This window comes from Alosa alosa, chromosome 16, assembly GCF_017589495.1.
Source record: "Alosa alosa isolate M-15738 ecotype Scorff River chromosome 16, AALO_Geno_1.1, whole genome shotgun sequence".
Classification (NCBI taxonomy): domain Eukaryota; kingdom Metazoa; phylum Chordata; class Actinopteri; order Clupeiformes; family Clupeidae; genus Alosa; species Alosa alosa.
Window position 1 is genome coordinate 21,751,077 of NC_063204.1, and position 25,705 is coordinate 21,776,781.

Genomic DNA, 25,705 nt, shown 5'->3' on the forward strand with positions numbered 1-25,705 from the left:
GCGAATGCTGCCCATTGACTGAATCAGTTTTGATAAGGTGGAACCAGAGACGGTTGATAAAGCGTCTAAAGGATCTTTGGTGGAACATTTTAGATTAGATTCAACGTTGTCATTGTCAGAGTACAAGTACAAAGACAACAAAATGTAGTTTGCATCTAACCAGAAGTATAAGCAGAAAAGTATTAGACAGGTAGTGCATAGACAGGACAATAAATATAGTGCAGTGTAGACAGTAGTATACAGTTGATTTACAGAAGGTGGTTAAGAGTAGTACAAATTAAATATAAATATGTGCAGTGTATTAGCAGTTACCTTAAGAGCAGAATAAATTTGGCTATGTAATTGTCACAGGCTGCTACTTCACGTGACCCAAATGCAGGACCACACAAAGAGATTCACCGACTTTACTTACAGAGTGCAGCACAGGAACATTACAACAATGACACAGAAGGAACATAACAAAACTAGGGGTTTATATACACACAGGGATTTAACAATGCTAACAAGGCACAAGTGGACAAGAAACAAGAGACAGGTGAACACAGGGCTGGAAATCATAATTAAACTAGCAGACTAATAATGAGGAACAGGTGAGGGGCGGAGACACAGGGAACTGAGACATGGCAAGACAAACAAAGGAGCACATGGCTGACAGGAAGTAAACACAGGAGCACATGGCACAGGAGGTAAACAAAGGAGGGACAGGGAACACAGGATAGTTACAGTACCCCCCTTTAAGGGCCGGATTCCAGACGGCCCAACAGAAAAAAAAAAGGAGAAGTCCAAGCAGGGTGGGTGGGTGGACAGCCGGTCAGGGACAGCGGTTCAGGCGGGCGGCCGGGTGGACTGCCGGTCAGAGCCGGAGCCTGCATCGGAGCTGGATCAGGAGCCTGAGCTGGAGCAGGATCGGGAGCAGGATCAGGTGCCGGAGTCGGAGCCAGATCAGAGTGCAGCTGGAACTGGAGCCAGATCCCGGGGCTGACTTCGGGGAGCTGGAATCGGGATTGAGCTGGAATCCATGAGCTGGACTGGAATCTGGGATGGAGCTGGAATCTGGGATGGAGCTGGAATCTGGGATGGAGCTGGAATCTGGGATGGAGCTGGAATCTGGGATGGAGCTGGAATCTGGGATGGAGCTGGAATCTGGGATGGAGCTGGAATCTGGGATGGAGCTGGAATCTGGGATGGAGCTGGAATCTGGGATGGAGCTGGAATCTGGGATGGAGCTGGAATCTGGGATGGAGCTGGAATCTGGGATGGAGCTGGAATCTGGGATGGAGCTGGAATCTGGGATGGAGCTGGAATCTGGGATGGAGCTGGAATCTGGGATGGAGCTGGAATCTGGGATGGAGCTGGAATCTGGGATGGAGCTGGAATCTGGGATGGAGCTGGAATCTGGGATGGAGCTGGAATCTGGGATGGAGCTGGAATCTGGGATGGAGCTGGAATCTGGGATGGAGCTGGAATCTGGGATGGAGCTGGAATCTGGGATGGAGCTGGAATCTGGGATGGAGCTGGAATCTGGGATCTGGGATGGAGCTGGAATCTGGGATGGAGCCGGAATCGGGATTGGAGCTGGAATCGGAACTGGAGCAGGGACTGGAGTCAGAGCTGGAGTCGAACTCAGGACTGGAGCAAGAGCTGGAGCCGGAGTTGAACTCGGGACTGGAGCTGGAGCCAGAGTCGAACTCGGGACTGGAGTGGGAGCTGGGACAGAGCATGGAAGTGTCACTGGAGGAGTGCACCGTGGGGCCGGCACCGGAGGACACAAGGCCCGGTAAGGCACCGAAACAGGGACAGAAAACCCAGAGGCAGAAATGGCCTCTGCGGTTTCAGGATCAGGATCAGAGAGGTGCTCAGGGAAACCTCCATGGTCTGCCGACCACTCCCCAGTGGACCAGTCGTCGTCGGTGGATCAGACGTCCTCATCGTCCACCAAGAAATGCTCCCAAGGAACATTAGAATCGAAATTCAAAAACTGATAAATGCCCGCTGGGTCTATGTTTGGCTGTGTCATTCTGTCACGGGCTGACCCAAATGCAGGACAACACACAGCATAGATTCAACGACTTTACTTACAGTACAGAGTGCAGCACAGGAACATTACAACAATGACACAGAAGGAACATAACAAAACGAGGGGTTTATATACACAGGGATTTAACAAGGCTAACAAGGCACAAGTGGACAAGAAACAAGGTAAAACAAGAGACAGGTGAACACAGGGCTGGAAATCATAATTAAACTAGCAGACTAATAATGAGGAACAGGTGAGGGGCGGAGACACAGGGAACTGAGACATGGCAAAACAAACAAAGGAGCACATGGCTGACAGGAACTAAAACACAGGGACAGGAAGTAAACACAGGAGCACATGGCTCAGGAGGTAAACAAAGGAGGGACAGGGAACACAGGATCATCACAGTAAGAACAATGTATGAACAACATGTACATATGTGCAATGTAGTAGCAGTAACATTATTATAGTAGTAATAATAATATATATGCAGTGTAACAGAATATAAAATTAGAAAACAGCATAAATACGGATATTCAGAATGAAAAATGAAGACAGATATGTAGGCCTACAGAATGTACAACTATGTGCAGTGTGGTAACAGCACCATTGTAGTGCAGAAACAGTAACATTACAAGAGTAGTAAGAAAAAGTGTATGTGTTGAATGTATGAAGTAAGTGTATGTGTTGATAAGTGTTGAATAGTATGAAGAGCAGTAAAAATGGCTATTTGTAAGTGTAATTACAGTATGTACATTTGTGAATAAATAGATATTACACCATGGATGGGATAGGGTAGTGCAAATTTCCGGTGGGTGGGGGGGTCCGCCTCCTTGTTGTCCCTGTCAATGTTGCCAAGTCGTGGACACCTCAACAGGCACAGACAAGGAGGCATCGGGCAGGGGCGGTGGGGGGCTTAGTTGGTTGGTTGTCACCAGGGTGCAGAGCTAGAGTTCAGTAAGGTGACAGCCGCAGGAAAGAAGCTTCCTCTGAACCTGTTGGTTCGGGTGCGGAGAGACCTGTAACGCCTCCCAGAGGGGAGTGGGGTGAACAGTCTGTGGTTGGGGTAAGAACAGTCTTTGATGATGCTGCGCGCCTTACGCAAGCATCGCTTGCCCTGGATGGCCTCGATGGAGGGGAGTGAGGAACCGATGATGTGTTGGGCAGTTTTCTCCACCCTCTGCAGTGTTTTTCTGTCGTAGGCAGAGCAGTTGCCATACCAAACTGTGACACAGTTGGTGAGGATGCTCTCGATGGTGCACCAGGATCTGAGGAGACAGGTGAACTTTCTTTACTCTCCTCAGAAAGAAGAGACGCTGGTGAGCCTTCTTGATCAGGGTAGAGGTGTTGATGGTCCAAGAGAGGTCCACAGAGATGTGGATACCCAGAAACTTGAAGGTGGTGACACGCTCCACTTCAGTCCCGGTGATGAGAATGGGGGTGTGTGTGCGAGGTTTAGACTTCCTGAAGTCCACAATGAGCTCTTTGGTCTTGGTCTTTTTCTTGCGACATGTATCCATGTTCATTTCTGTTTTGTTTGGAAGATGAGGGTGACGATTGTCTGATTCAAGTTAATTTGTCATTCATGCACAGTCCCCCCACACACACACATTTGACGTGTTTGGTAGAAGAATGCTGGGCGACTAGACAGACTAGTAAGGAAAACTGGCTCTGTCGTGGGAGCCAAACTGGAGTGCATCACTTTAATATCAGATAAAAGGACCCTGAGCAAACTGATCAACATCTTGGACAATGAATGTCATCAAAAGAGCAAAAGAGCTTGATCAGCTGGAGACTTCGCTCACTGCCATGCACAACTGAAAGGCTGAGGAAGTCATTTGTCCCCAGGGCCATTGAACTGTTCAATGCTTCTCTTAAGGGAAGAGGAGAAACAGACTTCTCTGCATAGTCTGTCTGCCTCTCCACCCACTCCATGTTTGAGTGCTGATTGCCCACTACTGTTTTACTACTGTCCACAACCTAATGTCTTACTACTGTTTTACTGCTACACTGTTTTTCATGCTAAATTAGCACACATGACCAATAGCTTCTGCTACAACACTGAATCGCTGTAACCCTATTACCTCAACCTATTCTTGCACTGACATAGTTTTTATATTACCTTGTCTACATTATACATTACTCTCTTATTTGTCCATATTATTTATGCTGGTCTCTAGACCTTATTCTTGCACTGTTGCACTGTTGGACTACTGTTGGACTGCTTTTTGCACCTTCACCATGACGCTCACTCTCTTGAGCACCTTACCATGCACACAGAACTACAGGCCAGTCCCGGCCCTGTCACTGCAAGCGCCTCATGCTTGATCATCCTCAAGCACACGGTGGATTTTTTTATTTAATTAGTATTTCGTTTTTCTTATCTTCTACTATCTCTATTGTACAGTGGAGCTTTCTGCTGTAAGTGCATGTTGTGTGTGATGTCTGTATGCTACTGAGACCTTGAATTTCCCCTTGGGGATCAATAAAGTATCTATCTATCTATCTATGACATGAGGAATAATATTGCCAACTGGTGCCATCTTCTGGTGAAAAATCTGAACCAAAGTTTACGTGAAAATAGCCCAATAAGAGTATTACATTGTACCAAGTAGGAATCTGTCGACGGACATTTCCTGTAATTTATTTGGCCTTGGTTCAGGGGGAGTCTGCTGTCGAAAGCTGAAGAGTTCTCATATGACAGGCAAGAAGTAAAACGGACTCCTGTTTTGGCAAAGGCAATTCACCATTTATTTTTTCTAAATTGTAGGGCGTCATCTAGCGGTCACATTAGACACCTCAGGGTTTCACACTGTTTCCAATACTCTCCTTTGAGTTTGAAATCGACTTTAAGTTTGCCAAATAATAAAAAAAGTTATCACCATGGTCAAACCACAGGCTTTCTCTATGTTATAATGTCCATGTCAGGTTGCAGATTGTGAGTGGTTGTAACAAGCTAGCCTAGAGTTTTCCAGTTTCCTTTTAAAAGGGCCTAATATATTTATCCATACCATAACCACTTACTAAGTTATTTTCCAAGTTATTAGCCAAAGGCTAGTGCTAATACGCAAGAAATACACGAACAATAACTTGAAAGTAAATACACTCCATCTCTATTATCAGATAGACTACACCGCCTGTCAACCACAAAACACAAAGACATAAACGTTAGACTAGGCTACCGCTACACCGCCTTTCTTCAGGTCACCGTATTCTGTCTGTGAGAGGCTACCAAAACACTTCCCTATTTGTGCCAGGGTAACAAGTGGTGTTACAACATTCAGCAGTTAGTCGTTTTCTTCGTTGCTAAGATGCTTTACACTTCCATGCCCAAAGCACACTTCTAGGAATTAGAGCGCTCAACGATTATTTGCATGTTTCGCAGCATATCAACGTGAAAAACCAAATGAGAGTGAGCTGTTCCTTGTATAAACTTGAGTGACGGGCAGGCAGTGCAGTGTAAACGAAAGCTATATCTCCATGTATACCAGGTTACAACTTCGCAAACCTTTCCACGATGCGCATCTGCCACTGGAATAAGAGGTGAGTAGTACTGTTTTAACTTCAATTGTTTTAACTGTCACCAATTTAGCAGGTAGAGAGGACTGAAACTCAGGCAGCCTATGTGAGCGCGTTTTTCCCCCACCAGGTAGAAGTAGGCTATTTTGTCGAGGAAAAATGCACTCCACAAGGTTTAACCCAGTTAGCCAATTAACTTATTATAAATACTTTTGAAACAGTTGACCCTTGATGAGTTGGCTTAAGGGACCATTCATAAAAGTTTCCCGCATTAATGAATGTCTCCAACTAAGTATCTTTTTCTTCACGTGTCATGTCATATAGATTGTAGCCGTAGTTCACCTTCAGTCTCAAGACTTGTGTGTCAACTCATCATTTGCGTTCCCAGAACTTTGAAAATCTAACTTAGCTATGGCAGATATCTAAACTAAATAACCATGACTAGGCTAGTTATATTTACATATTTTAAAATGGCCACAGAAGTTTGGAACGTATAGCACACAATCAGCACTAGCAGCCGACTTCTTGCTTCCCGGACGGTTCTATTTACATCCTGCAGCCGGTTTCGGTGGAATTTCACATCTCCAAAATATCCACTGCGCGCAAGTGATAAACATGCTGGCAGGAAACTGTGGAAAATGACAGGATATATGTCTTTAACCAAACTGCATCTTTGCTCTGAATGGTCTTTCCAAAATATGTGTTTAAAATATTACTTATTTTCTTGGCTACAAAGGTGCTGTTTTCGTCTCAGTTGTCGCTCATCCCAGTGACACGGTCTTACATGATGTTGCAAGCCTTTCCCATTCGAATCACAAACTGAAGTTAAGCAATGGCCGCTGACACAGCTTTGGAGAAAAGGGCAAACCTGCTTGCCTCCAGGGAGAGGTGGGGGAAGGTAGATAGACATGCTGACGGACCTCCAAACACTGGAGGAACAGGTAAGGCTGTGTACATAGTGGGTGACATACACAAGGCAAATAACACATGTTGGAAAGTGTGGTTTTGGTTATTGAGTACATTATATTAATAGGCCATATCGTCTGAGGCTCACCTGTGTCCATCCATTTGTTTGAGATCTTTCGTCTCCCATCATAATTGTGCGCCAGCCCCTTGATGTGCATTAAGGAGTGTGTGTATGTTGTGAAAGACATGGTAATAGATCGCCCATCTTGGCAGTTACTTCTTTCCTGTTTGGACTGTATTTTTCACTGTTATGACTTTCAGGGGTGGTCACTGGCTTTTGGTTGTCAAGCAGACTTTGGCCGGTTGTCTGTCTTAGGGCCTTTATGAAATAAAACAGGAGCCCCTTTTGTATATGAAAAGAGTTCCCCAAATCTGACTGAGGCAACTGTGGAGTGAGGGTCGCAAAAAGGACTGCTTTAAAATGCCTGTCCTGTGCTCTGTACAGGAGACTACAAGCAAGACAGCATCCAGCAGTGGCTTATTTCCATTAACAGGTCAGTATCAATCATGCTGTATAGTCTCCATAGCCCACTCAACAATAATATGTCCATATGTGCTCCAGCTTGTAGCAGCTATTCAGCTATAGCAGCTATGTTAAATTAGTCTTGACCATAACCGCGTTTCTTGAACTGTTTAAACTCTTTGAAGCATAGTCATTTGTGAAGAATAGATTGATATTACTATGTATAAAGTGATAGCTGTATTTTGTAGAAAATCTCCTTTCTCACTTAATCTTATATTCCCCTTCAGGGTTGATGAGAAGGTTGAACCAGTTCAGAAGTCTGCAGGTAAGAAAGAGCCTTTAATGAACTGATTTTTAACATTAGCTGTGGCTTCATGGGCGGCAAATAACGGGATTATCATTATATATCATTTATTACATAGTGCATTCATGTCTCAGAAGTGGAGAGAACCATAAGTCATCTGTATAGTAGATTCCAACAATGATAATAATCTGACATGATCATAGGAACTGTGACAGAGTATCTGCCTCCTGACCAATTTAATATGTGAAATGATGACTGACTGGCAAAACAGTGCTGTCTGTCTGTCATGAGCAAAGCAATGTTGCAGTTGGCTCTTTGCCATAGATAAATATATTTCTACATTTTTCCCTGGTGAAGGGGTTGTGTAACTCGGTCACTCATTCAGTCAGAGCGGTAGGCATGGGCCATGCGAGTCCAATCGATTCAAACAAGATGCAAATCAGAGTCCAGGAAACCAAGGGAACGGCCACTTGCGATGTCGCCCAGACGCAATCAGCCCGTTTCCCACCACTAAACACCTGGGCTTATGTCACCTCAGGAGGATTTAGAGCATTGACTCACGAATCTCAGACTTTTTAAAAATGCCCTGACATTATCAGAAAGGTGAGGTGACATTTGTTTTGATGAGAAATGACGAAGCCTGTTAGCATGGGTAGGAAGGATTTATGTTTATCTCATGTTGGCTCGAGTTGTACTCTCTGTGGTCTGTTTCCACATACTTGTATGTTTGTGAGCGGTAATGGATGCTTCTGGATTAGTCCGCTAATGGATGTATGTGTTGCTCTTTCCAACAGCGGAGCCTCTGCGGAGAAATGCTAGTGCTGAGGATGACTTAGTGCTGGGTGTGGAAGGTAAACACCTTTTCATTGTTTGGACAACACAGTTCTTTGTCCCTCCACAAAAAGTAACATGTAAAATAAATACTCTGGTGAAAACAGATCCATCTTTTTTAACATAACACTGCTCGCATACTGTAGATGCTGTCTAGCTGTTTGGAGTCCCAGCAATTTAGTGACTAGGGAGGTAGGGAGGTATTGGCTTTGTGCTGGTAGCTTCTCTGCCCCTCGTTGATTCCATCACTGGCCTCTTGGCGGTAGATCCTGGGATGACGATACCATTTTGGATGAAAGTAATGGGGGGGACTGTCCTAAGCCCCTCTTTGCACTCTAAGTGGATGCCGGAGACGGCAAGGGAACAGCGTGCTCCTTCTTGGCAAAGAACTCTCCGTTCCTTACACAAACACCGCCAGGGCTTGATGCTTTCCAGTCCTGAATGTCACCTGCTGTAGGCAATGGTGGTGGTGGTGGTGTGTGTGTGTGTGTGTGTGTGTGTGTGTGTGTGTGTGTGTGTGTGTGTGTGTGTGTGTGTGTGAATGTATTTGTGTGTAAATCCAGCGCTGAGTGGCTCTGCGACCGGGCAGAAATACCTTCCCTAATGCAGTGCCAGCCTTAAAAAGAAGCAACAGCTAAACACTGTGGAGGATAAGAAGAGGAGAAGAAGAAGTAGGAAGAGATTAGGCTCTGAGGAGAGAGACAGGGAGAGAGAGGGACTCCAGCTTCCAGAAGGATGAATCAGAATCCAGGGCATCCAAGGACATCTGGGGAGGGTCTGGAATCTTGGTCTGTCGGAGAGGGCTGCTAAGCATGGGAATGGCAAGGTTTTCATGTCAGAACGCCAATGTTCATGTCTCTGGATGGAAGATCAGTTGATGTCTTGAGAATCCGTCCTTTGGAGAAGAAGGTATAGAGGAGGGTGACTGCGTCCCATCCCGTCTGCTACGTCTGGGAGAAGTGTCTCCTTCATATGCGATTGTGCCTCTTGAGCAGGAATGTGTTTGTAGGTTGGGAACTATCTGCCATTCTGGCAGCTCCAAGAACAGTGTGTCTACTTAAGTTTTTTTTTTCTCTCACTGACACACTGTCCTGTATTTTTACTTCCTGAACGTCCCACCTCCTGTTTGTCTTTTGTGGAGCACATCATTCCTTTTACTGTTTGACATCAAGGACTTGTTTCTTGTGACTGGAGAACTGGTCTGGGAGCTAGATTGCCGACTAAGTCCCTGTTTGGCTTTGCCTGCTCCGGTTGCTGTTTTGGGACATCTTTCTGCTTCATGAGAAATCTGACTGTGTTTAGCTATGTATTTTTAAATGTCTTTAATCATGGGCGACCTCCACTGTTCATGTGGAACACCGTTTGCCTGAGATCCACAGTAGCCCTTTTTTTGGTTACATAAGAAGGGTTCAGAAGGGTGCACACTGTCCCAAAGCCAGTGGAGAATGAGACAGAAACTACTCAAGAAGTGGATGAGATTAGCTTCAGTCCCTGGAGTCTATGCGGATCAAACAGAAATTATGTTTTCGGAGAGTGCCAGGGGACTGTTTTGCTGACTGGCCCAGGGCTGCATTAGGGAGTGCTACTGGGACGAGAAGATTCTGGAAAAAAAAGAGGAAGGCATGGAGTAGCGCACTCTGTCCCTGACAAGATGCCAGAGTAAGATGAATAGACATAACCTAAGTGAGAGCTTGAAAGGCCAGCTAAATGGAAACAGCAAGGACAGGAGGCTTGCCTAATATAGCAACAGCACCATGCTGCTTTGGCTCTTCAAAAAAAGCCCCAGCGAGATAGCGATAGCGTCTTTAAATTGCCAACATGTCTGTCTTGCCCGATCTTGTGGAATCTGCGATAACATCTTATTTACTCCTGTCGTCCTCCCTACCCAACGTTTCTCTGTCCTAAACCTGTCTGCTCACTGTTTAATCTCTCCATCTTGCGCCGACTCTCCTTGTTGTTGCATCTCTCTGACTCACCCCTCCCCTCCCTCTCTGTCTTGTCTTTATCTCTTTCTCCTCCTCTCAACCTGTCCCCTGCTCCCTCTCTTCTCCTCGCTTCTCTTCTCTCACTCTCCCAGCATCTATATATGGTAATCCAGGAGCCAGGACTGTCAAGGAGTTTTTGCGGTAAGAATTTTTTTCCTCAAGGATGTTCTGTCTGTGTCTGTCTGTCAGCAGAGGGGTTTGCAGATAAATTGGCCTTTAAACTGATCAAAATCACATGTCAGAGTAAAGAACTGTCAGGACTACTATTGATCACACTCGAGATCTCTTAACTGTTATCACTTGCCAGCACAATACAAACATGTTTAATAGTGATGCCATGGGGCCCTGATGTCATTTTAATACATAATTAAAACGAAACTCTGCGGTGCCATCGATCCTGTGACGTGTTACATGATCTGAAGGACTATAGGGCAAGGCACTGGTGTCACACCTCACTGACTTATATTTACCATTCAAATGTCAAATGAGCAAACTTACCTTCCCAGGGACAGGCCACGTGCCGCATCCTCTCAGAAACCAGGCCTCGTGCTCTGGTTTGCATGGCGTGGTGCTGGAAGAAAATGTGATTCACTTTCGGCATAATCAGCACATATAGGAAAAAGAAAGTGGAAAAAAGTAATGCAAGGGCTGGCCATAAGCGATGCATTATAATAACCTATTCGCAAGCTGTTGTGGGCTATAATAAGGTGACGGCTGAGCATTGCTGTGCTTTTTTGGACGCTGTGACTGAACAGTCTGTAGTGAACTTACTGTACGATGTGTCCACACTGCAGGTCGTCCCTGTCCGGCTCTACTCTGCCCCGGTGGAACAGCCTGGCCTCAGCCTTCTCTACTCAGTCCAGTCCACTGAGGTGAAACCTTGTGTCTTTGATTTGTCATCTCAGATGTTTATTCTTGTGCATATATCTACTCAACATTCTCTTCTACTGAGTAGATACAGGATGTATGGGTGTATGTGTGTGTCTCCCTGCCTGAGTGTGTGTCTGTCTGTATAGAAATAGGAGTGTTTGTTTTACCTGTAGAGTGTTGTTGTTAGATATAACCAGTCGCCACATTTAAACCATATGTCGGAATTACACTTTGGAAACACTTTGGAGGCTGAGTGCGTGAGGGTCTGCCATGTGACTATAATTCCGCCCTTACACTGAACGTTTATTTCGTCTTTGGTTCAGTGTCATGGACGTGCTGAACCTGTGGAGTGACGACCCTGAAGAGGTGCTGTTTGACCTCGGCTTCGGCGTAGAGGAACCAGACATCACAGGACGAATCCCGGCCCGCTTCATCAACAACCAGTCCCAGGCCCGTGGGATCAATCTACAAGTGTTTCTGGATGCCCAGAAGAACCGTATGGACATCGAAAACCCAGATGTCAGAAGTACGTGCCGATTGTTGCTTAATATTACATAAGGGTTTGCTTATTACATACATGTCCTGGCTTTCTGTTTCATAACTGTGTCTACATCGGGGGAAATTCTGCATTTCCATGGTGTACACAAGTTATAAATCTTCTCCTCTTTGCTACTTGAAGTAACATGCTGACACTGCAAGTAGGTACAGTTGGATACTTGGCCCAGAAGAGGCATCTCAGCAGAGTAAATAGTTTTACCCCAAGTCTTATTTAGCAGGAGTGAACTACTTCTGAAGTAGTAAGAGCTTAGAGCGGTAAGTAAAAGGGGAAGCAGACAGAGAAGTGCCTATTCATTTCCTCAAAAAGATAGCCTGAGGTCAGCCACTAGCTAACACTGATGAATTTAACTCACGGTAGACATCCACTCATTTCCCCTTCTCTCCTTTCTCTTCTTTCCTAACCCTTTCTAAGTCAGTCTCTGTGTTCCTTCACTTATCTTATCTTCATGCACTATTAATTGTTGATATGTTTTGTTATGTCACTGTGTGTGTGTGTCATGTGTGTTTTATTACCATTACCATTACGGGTACGCTGGCGACTTTGCCGCTCTGTCCACTCTGTTGTTTGTGTGTGGAGAACTTTGGGTTACACTCTGTTCATATAAAATGCGCTATTTAAACAAAACATGACTTGACTTGACTTGACTATTTCTTTGCCACGTTACATATTGTCCCTCTCTTGTTCACCCACCCCTCTAGATCGATTCAGGCAGTTGGAGGTTCTCCACCAGGTCACTACTGCCTTCAACTCCCTGGTAGGCGGAGGAGCCGGTGGGGGTCCGTCGAGCTCCCAGGGGCCCCTGGCCAACATGTCCCCCGAAGCCCGTGAGAAGAGGAAGCGCATGGGCATGCTCCTACGCCGGGCCTCCAAGAAGACCCTGACGCAGGCCAGGACCTCCCAGGAGCAGCCACTCAGCCCAGTCGCAGACTCCACCACCGACCCCGAGCAACCCACCCCACCGCAGGCGCAGACGCCCGTGTCCACGCGCCTGTCCGAAAAGCGGGGTGTCCTCAAGCGCACCAGGCCAAGCCTGGTGGAGAACGGCAGCCTCACCCCTCTGGTGGAGGAACAGGGGCTTCTCCCAGAGCCCTCCGAGGTCCATGCCCAGACCGTGGTGTCGCCCGTGGGCCTCCAAGACAGCCCCGCCAGGCTGAGGGGCATCAGGGAGCCCCGGTCCCTGGTCCCTACCCCTCTACTCAGGAAGAGAAGCCCAGGAGAGCCCACGGAGTCTTTTGAGCTGGAGGAGGTAAAGTAGTGGCTACCACTTATGAGACATACTTGAGCATGTGATGCATGCAAAAACAAGAAATATAACCTGAAAGGTTCAGTCCTCAATGCAGTCCAAATTCAACTAATTGCTCCACTGTCCATTTCATGTTTATACTACAAAAACCTCTGTTGTTTGTATATAGTTCTGGCTCAAGAAAAGAACTTAGGAGAATTGAAATGTGTTATTTGATAAAGTGTGTATTTGGTTGAGCTCCAATATCAGCAACCTCCTTCCAGAATTGCAGGCTCTACCTTGTTGTGCTGTACTGTACTGTTGTACCGTTGCTATGTTGCAGTCTGTTTTTTTTTTTGGAAAGTAAACATATAACCCTCGTGAGCACAATGGGTAATGTGATGGTTAGCAATAATAACAATGGTTCACACCAGTGTTAAATATATCCTAGTTTATTTGCATGTTTTGCATATTTCCAAAGACATTGCCACCTGGAAGGACTGCAGTCATGTGTTTCAGAGTTGTGTGTTCTGTCCCCTTAGATCCAGAGCTTCGATGAGAGCAGTGTGTCTGGCAGTGTGACTGGGATGGCAGACTACATAGGTTTGTGAAGTGACATTGGAGTGCTTATTTGCTGGCTTGTCTTCTAAATCACAATTTAGACTGTTCTGACCCATCCACCCATCCATCTATCTCCATCCATCCATCCATCTATCCACCCATCCATCTATCTCCATCCATCCATCCATCTATCCACCCATCCATCTATCTCCATCCATCCATCCATCCATCCATCCATCCATCCATCCATCCATCCATCTAACCACCCATCCATCCATCTGTGTCTGACACAAGAATTCCAAATTCTGCTTTACTCATTCACCCAATCTCACAGAAATCTGCATGTGTCTCTCTAAACCTGTTTTTTATTGCTTTTAGTTCTAGTAACATGAAAGCTCATTCATTTTTATTATTTATTTAAGTTTATATAACACATTTGCCTTTCTCTCAAACATCCATGACTTGAAAGTAACCATTTGAATGCTTAAAAAAAGCTACTCATCAATGGATACAACAGTTTGCATCAACAAACTGAATGGACACTAACATGTCAAGCTCCTATTGCCATACCAGTGTTATGACGTAAGCTATCACATCTTTATAGTGTACAATGTTTTACTTGGGACAAGTTACATGGAAGTGCACAACATCCGGCAACTATGAGCCACTAAACTCTTATCACAATAAAATGGCAAATTTGACACTTTACAGTGTGGTCTCATTTCAATGTGTTCTTCCGTATAACTGGTGATAAAGAGTCACTCCTGACTTCCTTATACATCTGCCAAAGGGTTATTTCATTAGACTGTATACTTAGGCAAATAGATATGGCACATGTCTCAGATAGGGATTTATTGCATGTATATACTTATCTCGTAGTGTTCCAATAGTGCACAGTGTGGCTGAGACAAAGGCAAATGAGGGAGGCTGTGGAGAGTGAATGTGACCGTGCTCTTCTCTTCTGTGTTCTCATAGGTGAAGGTGAGCGTGGGTTCCTATCGCGAAGAGAGTCAAGTGTGGTCCGAACCAACAGCTGCCAGTCGGACAGCAGCGGGTTCCTGGAGGAACCTTTCATCCCTGTCGCCTCCCAGTCTCCGTCCCCTGGCCCTGAGCTCATGAAGGTAATAGGGAATTCTACAACTGCTTTTGTTGTTTTTAATGCATGCATTTTGTGCTATTGTTTTGCTATGATAGATTATTATATAGATAGGGGGCAGCCGTAGCCTACTGGTTAGCGCTTCGGACTTGTAACCAGAGGGTTGCCGGTTCAAACCCCGACCAGGAGGCACGGCTGAAGTGCCCTTGAGCAAGGCACCTAACCCCTCACTGCTCCCCGAGTGCCGCTGTTGTTGCAGGCAGCTCACTGCGCCGGGATTAGTGTGTGCTTCACTTCACTGTGTGCTGAGTGTGTTTCATTAATTCACGGATTGGGATAAATGCAGAGACCAAATTTCCCTCACGGGATCAAAAGAGTATACTTACTTACTTATTGAAATCTGTGCCATTCAATATTCATGTTGAAATGTTGACGTGTTTGCCACAATGCATGCATTCAACACAAGTTATGTCGTAAGTTGGGTTTCAGAAAGACACAAAGGTATCTGATATTGCACATGTCTATTGCAGTGTTATAGATGTATGTTAAGTGTTACCATGACAAAACTGTACATGTTTATTGGAAATGCATAAATAGATTGGTTTCAATATGATTTGCTGTAGAAAGTTGTGTACATTTTTTTTTTAAAAAGTAAGTAAATGTAAAAAAAATGTTGATGAAAGAACTTATGTTAAAGAAAAAGAATGTTAAGAGACATTCAACATCAAAATATGTCTGAGCAGAAAACAGTGATAGATCCAGCCGAAAGTTTGAAATTGCATGCAAAAATGCAATACTTGTAAAACCCCACACCAGAACAAGTTGTTCTTGCACTGCATGAGCATAGCCTTGCCAGGTATTTAGCAGGCCAACAGTACTTACAAAGGCATCCTGCATTGGCCAAGAATCAAACCTTGGTCAACTGCTTAGGAAGCAGGAAAGAGGAGTGGAATACGTCTATTGTGGTGGATGTTGAGAGTGTGCCTGTCAGCTTCACACTGAGGGACTCTCTCAATACTCCGTAGTAACATAAAGACTTTAAGTATTTCCTCCTAGTCCAGATGGTTTATAATTAGATTCTCCTATTATTAGATTTCCTGTTGGTTCAGCCATGTATTCATAGTTTACAAAAACAGTATAAAACGTATTTTAAGATTAGTGATATGTTCAGTTTAGTGATGTGCAGGCTCTCATTCTCTCCATTTTCCCTCCACAGGCGCTGAATGCCATGTCTAGCAGCACAGAAAGCCAGGCAACGCTGAGGGGAAGTCAGGAGCCCTCTCCCACCTCGCCAACCTTCCCCAACCCCCTCTTCTCCTTGCTCCCTCCCGCGCCCGATTCAGACGCCCCCACCTCTGACCTGGCCGATTCCACGACAGCTCCTCTGGGCGAGGAGAGGCGAGCGACCCCCCCAGAGACCCCCCCGGTGCTGCCCAAGGGTTCGTCGGTGGACCCGACAGATGCTGAAGACGACGCTGCTCCTGCTGACGTCAGGGGGGATGCCAGTGCCATGGGGGCCGATCAGTCCTGTCCATTCTTAGAATCCTGTCAAAGCTTAGAATGTGCTGGCTGCGTGGACACTGACAGCAGACGGTACAGTTCCACTACGGAGGACTTAGCATCTGACGGGGTCAGTGTGACTGCAGAGAGTCTGGAGGGAGGTGAACAACCTTCATCTGAACTGGACAATGAGCAACGGCAGCATTTCAGGGAAAGTGCAATCAGTGTGGCCCTCGAACCAACGCTCAGTGAAGAGGGGATTAGTAATGTACGTGATGAAGGTTCGACCGGTGAGGTCTCAGCTTGTGACGGAGTTGTCAGCCTGATCGTGAGTGTTAGTGCAATAAAAGAACGTGAGGTGAGTGCATGTCGTGAGGCGGAGGAGGAGGGTGCGGAACGTGTGGTTAGTGAGCAAGCTGTGACTGAGCATGTGCAGTGTGAACCTGTGGTCAGTGAAACAGCAGACAGTGAGAACACTGCAAGTGAATTTGCGCCTTGGGCTGTAAGTGGTAATGCTAGCAAGAGTGTGGTTAGCAAAAGTCAGAGTCATAGCGATCACAGTGTCAGTACAGATGCAACTGTAGTTTGTGCTCGTAGCAATAACGTATTAAAGGACTGTACAAGCACTGCCCTTTGTGCTAGAGACCATGCTAATGCTGAAGACAGTCCTGAGCAGACTGAAAAGACTCAACGTACAATGAAAGAATGTGGTGCTGTAATCTCTTTACAGTCCACTGTAGCAGAGGAGAGACTTGCTATATCGGGTGAACGTCAGGCCTTGGGTGATAAAGGGTTAAGTTCTAAACATGCCTACTCCCAACTAGAGGCACAGTCAGAGCCCACTCACACACTAAACCAAGGCACACAGATGTCCACCACAGAAACATCTCAACTTGTAGACTCCCATGAACTTTCAGAGGGCTCGTCAGTAGACGGGGATAGTGTACTTATAGAGGGTACGTCAGTAGATGGGGAAAGTGTCCCTATAGAACCTTCCAGAACAGAAGGAAGGCCTCGTCTTCCGGGACGGTCGGTGTCGGTACAGATGCGCTCGTCGCTAGTACCCATTTCCCAGACAGCCTTTAGGAAAGGTGTCACCCAAGAGGCTCTCCGTTCTAGTGATGTCGCACAGAGGCGGGACTCTTTCTCCAGGAGGGCGTGGTCTGAAGTGGAAATACCCCCGCCCACCCCACAGAGCCTCGCCGAGGAAATACCAGAGCTGGCTTCCGCCGGTCCATTTTGGCAATCCCTGGACAGCTCAAAGGGGTTCGGAAAGTTCCAGAAGCGGTCCATCTCCTTGGATACGGGGCTGTCGTGGGAGGATGATGACGGGCGGCTGGATGGTGTAATGATGGCAGGTAGAGCATCTCGCTGGTGTCAGTGCCAGTGCTTCTGCTGCTCCCAACACGGTCCGCATACAGACCTGTCACAGCCAGCCTCCGGTCTCCCAGTAAGTACACATCCTTGTTGAACACACACACACACACACACACACACACACACACGTGCACGCACACACGCACACACATATATACACACATACATATACATACACACAACACACACACATACACACACACACATACAGACCTGTCACAGCCAGCCTCCGGTCTCCCAGTAAGTACACATCCTTGTTGAACACACACACACACACACACACACACACACACACACACACATACGTGCACACACACGCACACACATATATACACACATACATATACATACACACAACACACACACATACACACACACACATACAGACCTGTCACAGCCAGCCTCCGGTCTCCCAGTGAGTACACATCCCTGTTGAACACACACACACGCACAGCACACAGACACACACACACACACACACACATATATATATATACACACCTATATATATATATACACACGCACACATACACACGCACACACATGCACACATACACGCACATTCACGTGCGCACACACACACACACACACACACACACACACACACATGCACACACTGACACGTCATGCTTATATAATATAGACTATACATACAGTACAGAAACTCACAGTACACATGCAAAACATGACAGGCACACTGGCACCCACCCACAAAGAAACCAGCACACACACACACACACACACACACACACACACACACACGCATACTGTACACACACAAACTAACACACAGGCAGCTCATCACACTCACGCCCACACAGATATTTTCACTTTCACTTTCCCCCTTTCATCTTTCCTCTTTCAACTGCAAGATGAGGTGCCTCTGGCAAACACACACACACACACACACAGGCCCTCTGTATTGTTCTGACTGAGCCTCAGCCAGACGAGCTCCTATTTCCCTCAGCCCCAATAATTCAATCAGCGGCGAGCAGCCAGATCAAATAATCGAATCAATAGCAGGTAGCTCGCCTAGCAGACTGGTCCCAACTCTAATGGATAAAAATCAGACCTGTTTTGTGAGGTTGTCTGTCTCTTATTCCTCAGCCCTGCTGTTGTTCATTTGAGCTCTTTATCCAGAGGCGCTGAGGCCCGACGTGATCTGATTTGCCGTGTCTGTATTTTCCTCTTGAGCTGCACGACACAATTACCGCAGTAATGAATAAACACTTTCTCCCTCCCGCCCTGTTTAGTGGTGTAAGGACGCACTAAGCATCTTTTAGGAAAAATATGGCAGGGTGGTATTGGTTACATGTGCGCTTCCATTTGCATGTGAATGCCTAATTTGAATGTGAGGGGAGATAGGTACTGTAGGCGCAGGTCATTTACAGCAGCTCTTCTCTCTCTCTCTCTCTCTCTCTCTCTCTCTCTCTCTCTCTCTTCCTCTCTCGCTCTCTCTCTGCTCCCACCTCAGTGCTCGTTTTAACACACTCACCAGATGCGCTCAACAAAAGGTGACATTCGGAACATGTCAAAGGACGCTGGTGCTTGAGCCTGGCCGTCGTGTACCACTTGTCCACTCTGCTCTTTTCCTTCCATTTATTTCTCTCTCTCTGTTACACTCACACTTACTCTACTCCTTTTTTTCTCTTCATAGTTCTCTCTCTCTCTCTGTTTCTCTCTCTCATCTCTGACGGGGTCTGTCCTTCGGTCTTCCTGGTGCTTCTCTTTGCTGTTTGTGTGTTATTAAGAGCACTTGGGTGCCAGTTGAAGTGACCACTTTGATGTGCACGTATAGACACCCTCCGCATGTGTCCTTGGGCTCATCGGTCTCCTCCATCTCGTGTGTTTATCAGTATTCTCTGGACGAGCTGGAGGGGATGATGCGGGATGTGAAGAGGTTCCGCGCTGTCCTCACCGACGTCGAGGAGCGGCTGGGTCACGAACAGGCCTCTGTGTACGAGGATCTATCAGTCACTGACAGGTATGGTGCGCTCACACTGCTGTCAAAGTGAAACCTTCACACTTCCCTCCTAACGCACACTGTTATCAAGAACCAAGAGAGTTTGGTGTCAGTTCGGCAATTTCAGTTGACAGTTTTGACAAAGAACCCTCCTCTCTGCCAGCTGTGCACAAGGCCTGCTAGAACATTGGATCTCTAGGTGTTTTACTCAGAACCAAGTAGAGAAACTTGGTGGTGCTGCTGGTTTTGTTGACATGAGCTGTGCTGTTTGTCAGGGAGGAGGTCAGGGACGTGCTGGAGCTCAGGGCCACGGTCAAACAGGAGGCACGGGAGCTAGAGCTGCAGCTGGCTGACCTGGTCCAGCACTATGACGGCAGCTTCAAAATGGTATGGTGTGGACACGTGCTAACTTTGTACCAATGGAAACTTATCATATAGAAAAGAATATACATATCTAAAGGCAGAGCATAAGCTCAGTTAGGTGTATTAAGAAATGCCCTCAGTTTTCCTGACATGAATATTACATCCAGCATTGAGGTTAAGTAAAGTATAAAGTTAGCATTTTTTTGCAAGTTTAATTGTAGTATTTACATTTACATACACTTATTCATTTAGCAGATGTTTTTTCCCAAAGTGACTTACAGAAAGAGAATAAGAACATACTATTATACAAATATAAACATATTTGTATATCATATATATAAATGAGTATTTAGGGTTGTACAGTCATTATTATTAATATCCCATTATTGGTGACACCTAATGGCCTGACTGTTGCTTTTGCAGAAGATCAACAGGCTTCTGGATGAACAGTCTCATCTCTGCACTCAGCTGAGGATACAGCCCTCAGACAGGCCCCGCCTAGAGCCCGCCTCCAGCAGAAGTGTGGCCATTCAGTGTAGCCTGCTGCCTGTGACGGACACGATTGACACCCGGCCCCCTCCCCATCATTTCAGTCGCAGCACAAAGCAAGGCAAGCTGGACTTCGTAGGGTTCATCCAAAATGTAAGAGTCTGCGCTCAAAACGAGGTTCTCTTTTCTTCTGTGTCAGTGGGAGACTTGTGAGAAGCCATTTCATGGCCGGCCCTCTGCAGCCTCCACCCCCCCAGTGCAAGAGTGAGAGGAGAGCAGGGCTTTTGTCCTCACCACTGTACCAGACACAATCTAAAACCACTTCTGCTGTAGGCTCATCACTAGACTCAAGTTAGTTGGATCATGTTGATAGGCTGATCAAAATGTACATTTCTTTCTTTCTTTCTTTCACACAGCTGAAGAATTCGATCCACCAGTCCATCAGTAATGACTCGCTGGAGTGAAGCTAACAAACCTATATGATGTGAGTGTGACTGATGTGTCTTCATATATTGTGCACAGGACTTGCTCACTATTTTCTTCCCAAATCCTTTCCTCACCTCATTTCTCTCTCTCTCTCTCTCTCTCTCTCTCTCTCTCTCTCTCTCTCTCTCTCTCTCCTCCTCTTTCCCCTAGGTCTCGGTCTGTTATGGTTTATTTGATGGAGCACATTTTAGTATTTCTGCAGAATTTCAGGCAGTAATTATAATGGAGCTCATTTGTGCATTTGCTTTCTCACCGAAAGAGCCTGAATGAGAGTGGTAATAGGAATCATTTTCTGTTTGTCGACAAACAATAATTAACGTGTTTTCTCTCAACATTCTTTCTTTCAGCTGCCGCCAACTTGAAGATGTCTTCCTCTTGAACTAATGTATTCCCTCCCATGATTGCCTTCATCCGCCTACTGCCTTTTAATTTTTTAATGAGGACAAGAGTGCAGGCTTCCAAGCACAAGCAAGTCTTCTGCTCGGGTCCAATAAAAGCAACTTAAAAAAAAAAGTCCTCCATATCTGTTGTGTTGTGTGGTGTTTTTGGTGTCCTTTATTGGACACTGACACGAATATGACCATTGATTATCTGCTGCTATTATGCAGTGTCTTTTTCACAATAACATGTACTTGTTTAAATCATGGATTTTCCCAGAAAAGGCCACAGTCTCATGAGGAAGCAGCTGGCTGGCCTAGCACACAGGATGTTTCAGATCCTGACAAGATATAAAAATACACTTGATGAATCTGGACCTTGTGTATACAGTACATAGAGTAGTATGAGGAGACGAACCATCCAGCTGTTTATATTGTTGTAATCTGTGTGTGTATGTATGTATGTGTGTGTGTGTGTGTGTGTGTGTGTGTTTGAGGCACAGGTGCCAACTGTACGGTCAGAAGTTCATATATAAGTGTGTGTCATGTTCCTGATCTATGAGTCTGAGAAAGTGAAAGAGAGTGAGCCTATGCTTATGTTTGACAAAAAAAGTTTAAGAATACATCTTCTATCTCTATCATATAGACCAGTGTTTCTCCCTACAATTTTGTCTGAGCCTGAGCTGAATAGAGGCATATGGGCCTTCTTTATGATCAGACTATTCACACTTCCCTAATAACACCAAGCTATTGCCTTTACCTCTTCGCTGGACCCATTATTCTGTTCATAAAAACAAAACACTGCTGAACAGACCAGAAATATTGAATTATAATTATAATAGTTCATACTATGTTTTTGACGCTTGCAGTTTTGCAAACGCTTTGAGCACTTCAGATTAGGTGTCCTTGGACAATAACAGCTATTCTCGGCCATATTCTACATAACATGCAATTAAATTCTTGTTTATAGAAATGTCTCCCATTCAGATTGCTAAAAGCCTCTCATGTTTGATGGATAATGTGGTCAAATAATCTTTCTCATATTGGAAATGCTGCTTCAACAGACCCAATTTCACATCAGACATCAAAGAATTCACTCCAAGTACAAGCACAATGGCAAAATGTTTTTAGCTGTTTTATTACAGGCAAACAATGAATGTCACACCAATATATTCTCCTCTGTCATGATTTCATTATGTGGGACATTTATGAGTAAACAGCTGTTCCACTATGAATCTCTGTGAAAGGTTATTGTTTCCGAGATTGAAAACAAAGACCCTGTAATTTTTGTGGGAGCAGTCTGTCAGGCCTGTACGAGTGGATATAAACAAGTCCTCAAGTGAAGCCAAAGATATTGACCTTAAGCCAGCAGCACAGCCAAGCCAGACACGAGAGGTCTGAAGATTTTACTCAGGGTCATCATGCATTCTAACACAAACCTGAGAGAATTCAATAGGTGTTCACAAACATCTGACAAGTTGTGCATTTTAGACGTTCAGATGGCAAGGCTAACATGCATGTTTTGTTACAGTGAGTGATCGATGTGAATTTGAGAAAAGCTGTTTAGGCACAGTGGCAACCCTTTTAAATTCAAGGGTCCTATTTAATTGTAGGCCTAAATGTATCATTCACAGGTCTTCTGTAATCAGAGTTATATTATCAAGAAAGCAATAGCAGGTCCCAGGCACTCAAATATATAAGAGGAGAAGGAATTCTTTAAAAAGCCTTTATTGAATCTGGCTTAGGTCATTTAAAATATTGAACATAATATTATCAAGACTTGGAAGATTTACTTAAAAGAATATAGGAAATACCATGTATGATTGTTTTAATTGTGAAGTTATATAATTAAAGTAGAGATGATAGATGCGGTGATCTTAGGTGCTTTATTTGGGGTTAAACCCCCCCCCCCCACATATCACATAAATACAGTGAAAGCCTACACCATGACATCTGGGACTGGGGATGTAAACTACTCCCTCTCTCTCTCTCTTTCCTGTCCTCATCTCATTTGCTCCTTCTTTCCCTCAGGTTTTTTTTCAAAAGCATCTCTGCCTTGTGAGTGAGCATTGTGATTGACTGGATGACTAGATATGTTTAATTTTTTTATTTTTATTAAGTAGATATTTTCTATTTCTATAGCATGTCTTTGTCTTCCTCACTCATCCCCACCTCTCAAACAATACTCACACTTTCTCTTGTAGATCTCTCTTCCTTTTTCTTCTGCCCTCTCTCCCTCTCTCTCTCTCTCTATACATTGACCCTACTTTTGTTGTGCTCCTTATCTCCTGCACCACCCCATCCTCTTCTCCTCTGTTTATTTCCGAGAGCCACTCATAGTTCCATGTTAGCATGGCGTGCAAGTGAAACTGTCGAAATAGGTTAATTAGGCGGCCCTTTGAAATTCATAAGTTTGGACAGCCGTGTGATGGGGGGTTGATGGTGAGGGCTCCTGTCGCCCGGACAACGGTCACTAATGGAGTCGTGGTGGCTGTAATGCTCCTCCTCCGTGGTACATAATGCCTGCCTTTGATCTTAGCGCTCCACTACCAGGAGCTCTCTCTGGGCTACTAAGGTAAGAGCTCCGTCTTGTTCTTCATCAATGTGCTGTTACTTGGCCTTTTAAACAGGAGCTAAGCTAAAAGAGATTTTTAGTTGTACGTCTCATTTAGGTGTGTGTCATTTTGAACACTGATGTGTGTGTTTGTGTGTGTATCCAGTTTTGGTAAAAACTAAAATGCTGACTTTGCAATATGAAGGGGTGGTGATGTAATTTACATGTTAAATGACGTTTTGTAACCCTTTCTTTCAGTTTGATTATCCTTTAAATTGTAAATGGTATATGTTACTGAAGAAATTTGACACCATATAGCATATGTTAAACTTTTGAATGATTGTAATGTTCAAAATATGTTAGATGGTGTTAAATTTGAATGATATGTTGAATGATCAATTTTGTCTCAAAGTACAATGGGGTTAACATTTACTTGACCAAAAAAAAAGAAAATCAGATTTTAAAGAGCAGTCCAGGCTGTTCAGACCCTGATTCTTGCAACATTGGGGAGTCCTGTGATGTGATTTGGGCATGAATAATGAATATTGGATCTCAGTGAGAGTGGGCTGAGAGACTGAGAGAGTGTCATCTGATCTGGCCACAGATCGCCATCAGAGGAGATGTCTACTGGCTGTGTGAGTTCACCCCCGGAGACGGCGGAACACAGGCTGCAGGGTCAGGAAGCGCACTGTGAGTATGAAAGAGCCGGAGTGGGACTGCAGAGAGCACAGCATCTGTTGATGTGTGTATTAGGCATTCTCTCCCTGCCCCATCAGAGGGGAGCGCAAACCAGGACGCCAGTTGAGTCACATACAGTAATCACATCCAACATACACCACAATTATTCACTTACATCTTGGTCAGACAGCATCATGGATAGACTACCGTAACATACCTTTACTGATGGAATACAGACTAAATCTTTACAGAGTTCTTGGAAATTGTTGCCCATGACTGCACTGACAGGCTCTTAAGTTTGAAGAGATTTTTCTGGCTTTCTGAAATTCTTTTCTAGAAGAAAGAAAAAGGTTCTGTTTAAAGAGCCCATTCAAAACCCCAGCCTGTGTGGCACCCTGTTTGTGATGTGTGCTGCAGATGGTCTGCCTGAGCACCAAGAGAAGCTGAGGATGGACCGACAGAAGAAGTGTGGCTCTGGAGAGCTGCACGCCGACAACCAGCACAATGACCAGGAACACAAGAAGCCTCGCAGGAAAGACACACCTGTGCTCAACACCCCTCCCCTCATCCCAGGTCAGCACCCTCTCTTCTCTTTTTATTTTATTTAGCTAACACTGTGTTACCTGTCCTTTGGATTTACTTCCTCCTGTAAACATCTTCATGTGTCTCTTGTTATGTTTCTTTAAACCTTGTCTCAGTGTGGCTCATAGTACTTAGCTCAGGCATTCTGTATTCTCTCCATGTGTAACCTTTCTGGATATGGAGTGCATGTAACATAATGCCTTGTACCATATATACCGGTACTAATATTAAAACATGCTAAAAGGATAATTATGACTATACGATATCAATAGTAAAGGCTGGTATAAAGCATGGGGGATATAAATGCATTATGAATACTTGTTTTAAATTGCATGTTCCCCTCTCGTGAAGCATTGCCATCCTCTGATGACAATGAATTAGTTTCTGCCAAATTTCTCAACAATTCTATCAACAGCCTTCAGATGATGTAGATATATTTTGATACTGTATATGAAAAGCTTGTTTTGTGTGCTATGTTTTAAGCCAACATGTATTGCTCTAGTCTTGTGTAAAGACTTTTTCATTAATGGTAGTTGTTTTTGAACTCTATAAAGTCATTAAAGTCATAAAGGCGTTGGAGTATCGGTAAAAATGTGCGAAGAGTTCGCTGAGAGTGAGGATGATATTTGTGTTTCCTGTTTTGATGGTAAACAGGTGTGAGGCAGATGAAGGGGGAGGCTCGTCTGATTCACCAGGAGGATGAGGAGAAAGACGTGAAGAACTAAGTCCTCTGGGACCATGCCTCTGACAACAGCCATTCACATCACTGCCATGGGTTGTTTGACTATGGGTTGTTTGAATTTAGTGCCCTTTAAAAAGAAAAAGTAACGTTTGTAATTTAATCATTCATGCCTTTGTTGTAGAACATTTGGAGAAGAAAATATAAATTGTGCCTATAACCAGTCAGGTTTCTTTGAAATCTTCATTGAAGTTTATGACACTT

The 25,705-nt window shown here is 44.9% G+C and overlaps 2 protein-coding genes across 5 annotated transcripts; both read left to right on the forward strand.

Annotated features, from left to right (window-relative positions):
* The first annotated feature begins 5,255 nt into the window (after nt 1-5,255).
* itprid1 (ITPR interacting domain containing 1) lies at nt 5,256-21,066 on the forward strand. 3 transcript variants are annotated; one of them, XM_048267196.1, is made up of 17 exons: nt 5,256-5,560; nt 6,273-6,477; nt 6,948-6,996; nt 7,253-7,290; nt 8,064-8,120; nt 10,178-10,226; nt 10,880-10,957; nt 11,279-11,481; nt 12,213-12,760; nt 13,279-13,339; nt 14,273-14,418; nt 15,610-17,343; nt 19,127-19,254; nt 19,509-19,620; nt 20,020-20,238; nt 20,502-20,569; nt 20,919-21,066. In XM_048267196.1, exons 2-16 carry the CDS (start codon nt 6,369-6,371, stop codon nt 20,547-20,549), a joined length of 3,579 nt encoding a protein of 1,192 aa, XP_048123153.1. In that variant the 5' UTR covers nt 5,256-5,560; nt 6,273-6,368; the 3' UTR covers nt 20,550-20,569; nt 20,919-21,066. The 3 variants fall into 3 exon arrangements, with proteins under 3 accessions (XP_048123153.1, XP_048123154.1, XP_048123155.1); XM_048267197.1 differs by having other exon boundaries at nt 20,020-20,206; XM_048267198.1 differs by lacking the exons at nt 5,256-5,560; nt 6,273-6,477; nt 6,948-6,996; nt 7,253-7,290; nt 8,064-8,120 and adding an exon at nt 8,316-9,759.
* A 2,005-nt stretch (nt 21,067-23,071) lies between these two features.
* Nucleotides 23,072-25,664, forward strand: ppp1r17 (protein phosphatase 1 regulatory subunit 17). 2 transcript variants are annotated; one of them, XM_048265856.1, is made up of 4 exons: nt 23,072-23,523; nt 24,107-24,192; nt 24,598-24,753; nt 25,417-25,664. In XM_048265856.1, the coding sequence occupies exons 1-4, from the start codon at nt 23,468-23,470 to the stop codon at nt 25,485-25,487; spliced, it is 369 nt and encodes a 122-aa protein (XP_048121813.1). In that variant the 5' UTR covers nt 23,072-23,467; the 3' UTR covers nt 25,488-25,664. The 2 variants fall into 2 exon arrangements, with proteins under 2 accessions (XP_048121813.1, XP_048121814.1); XM_048265857.1 differs by lacking the exon at nt 23,072-23,523 and adding an exon at nt 23,566-23,620.
* The last annotated feature ends 41 nt before the right edge of the window (nt 25,665-25,705 follow it).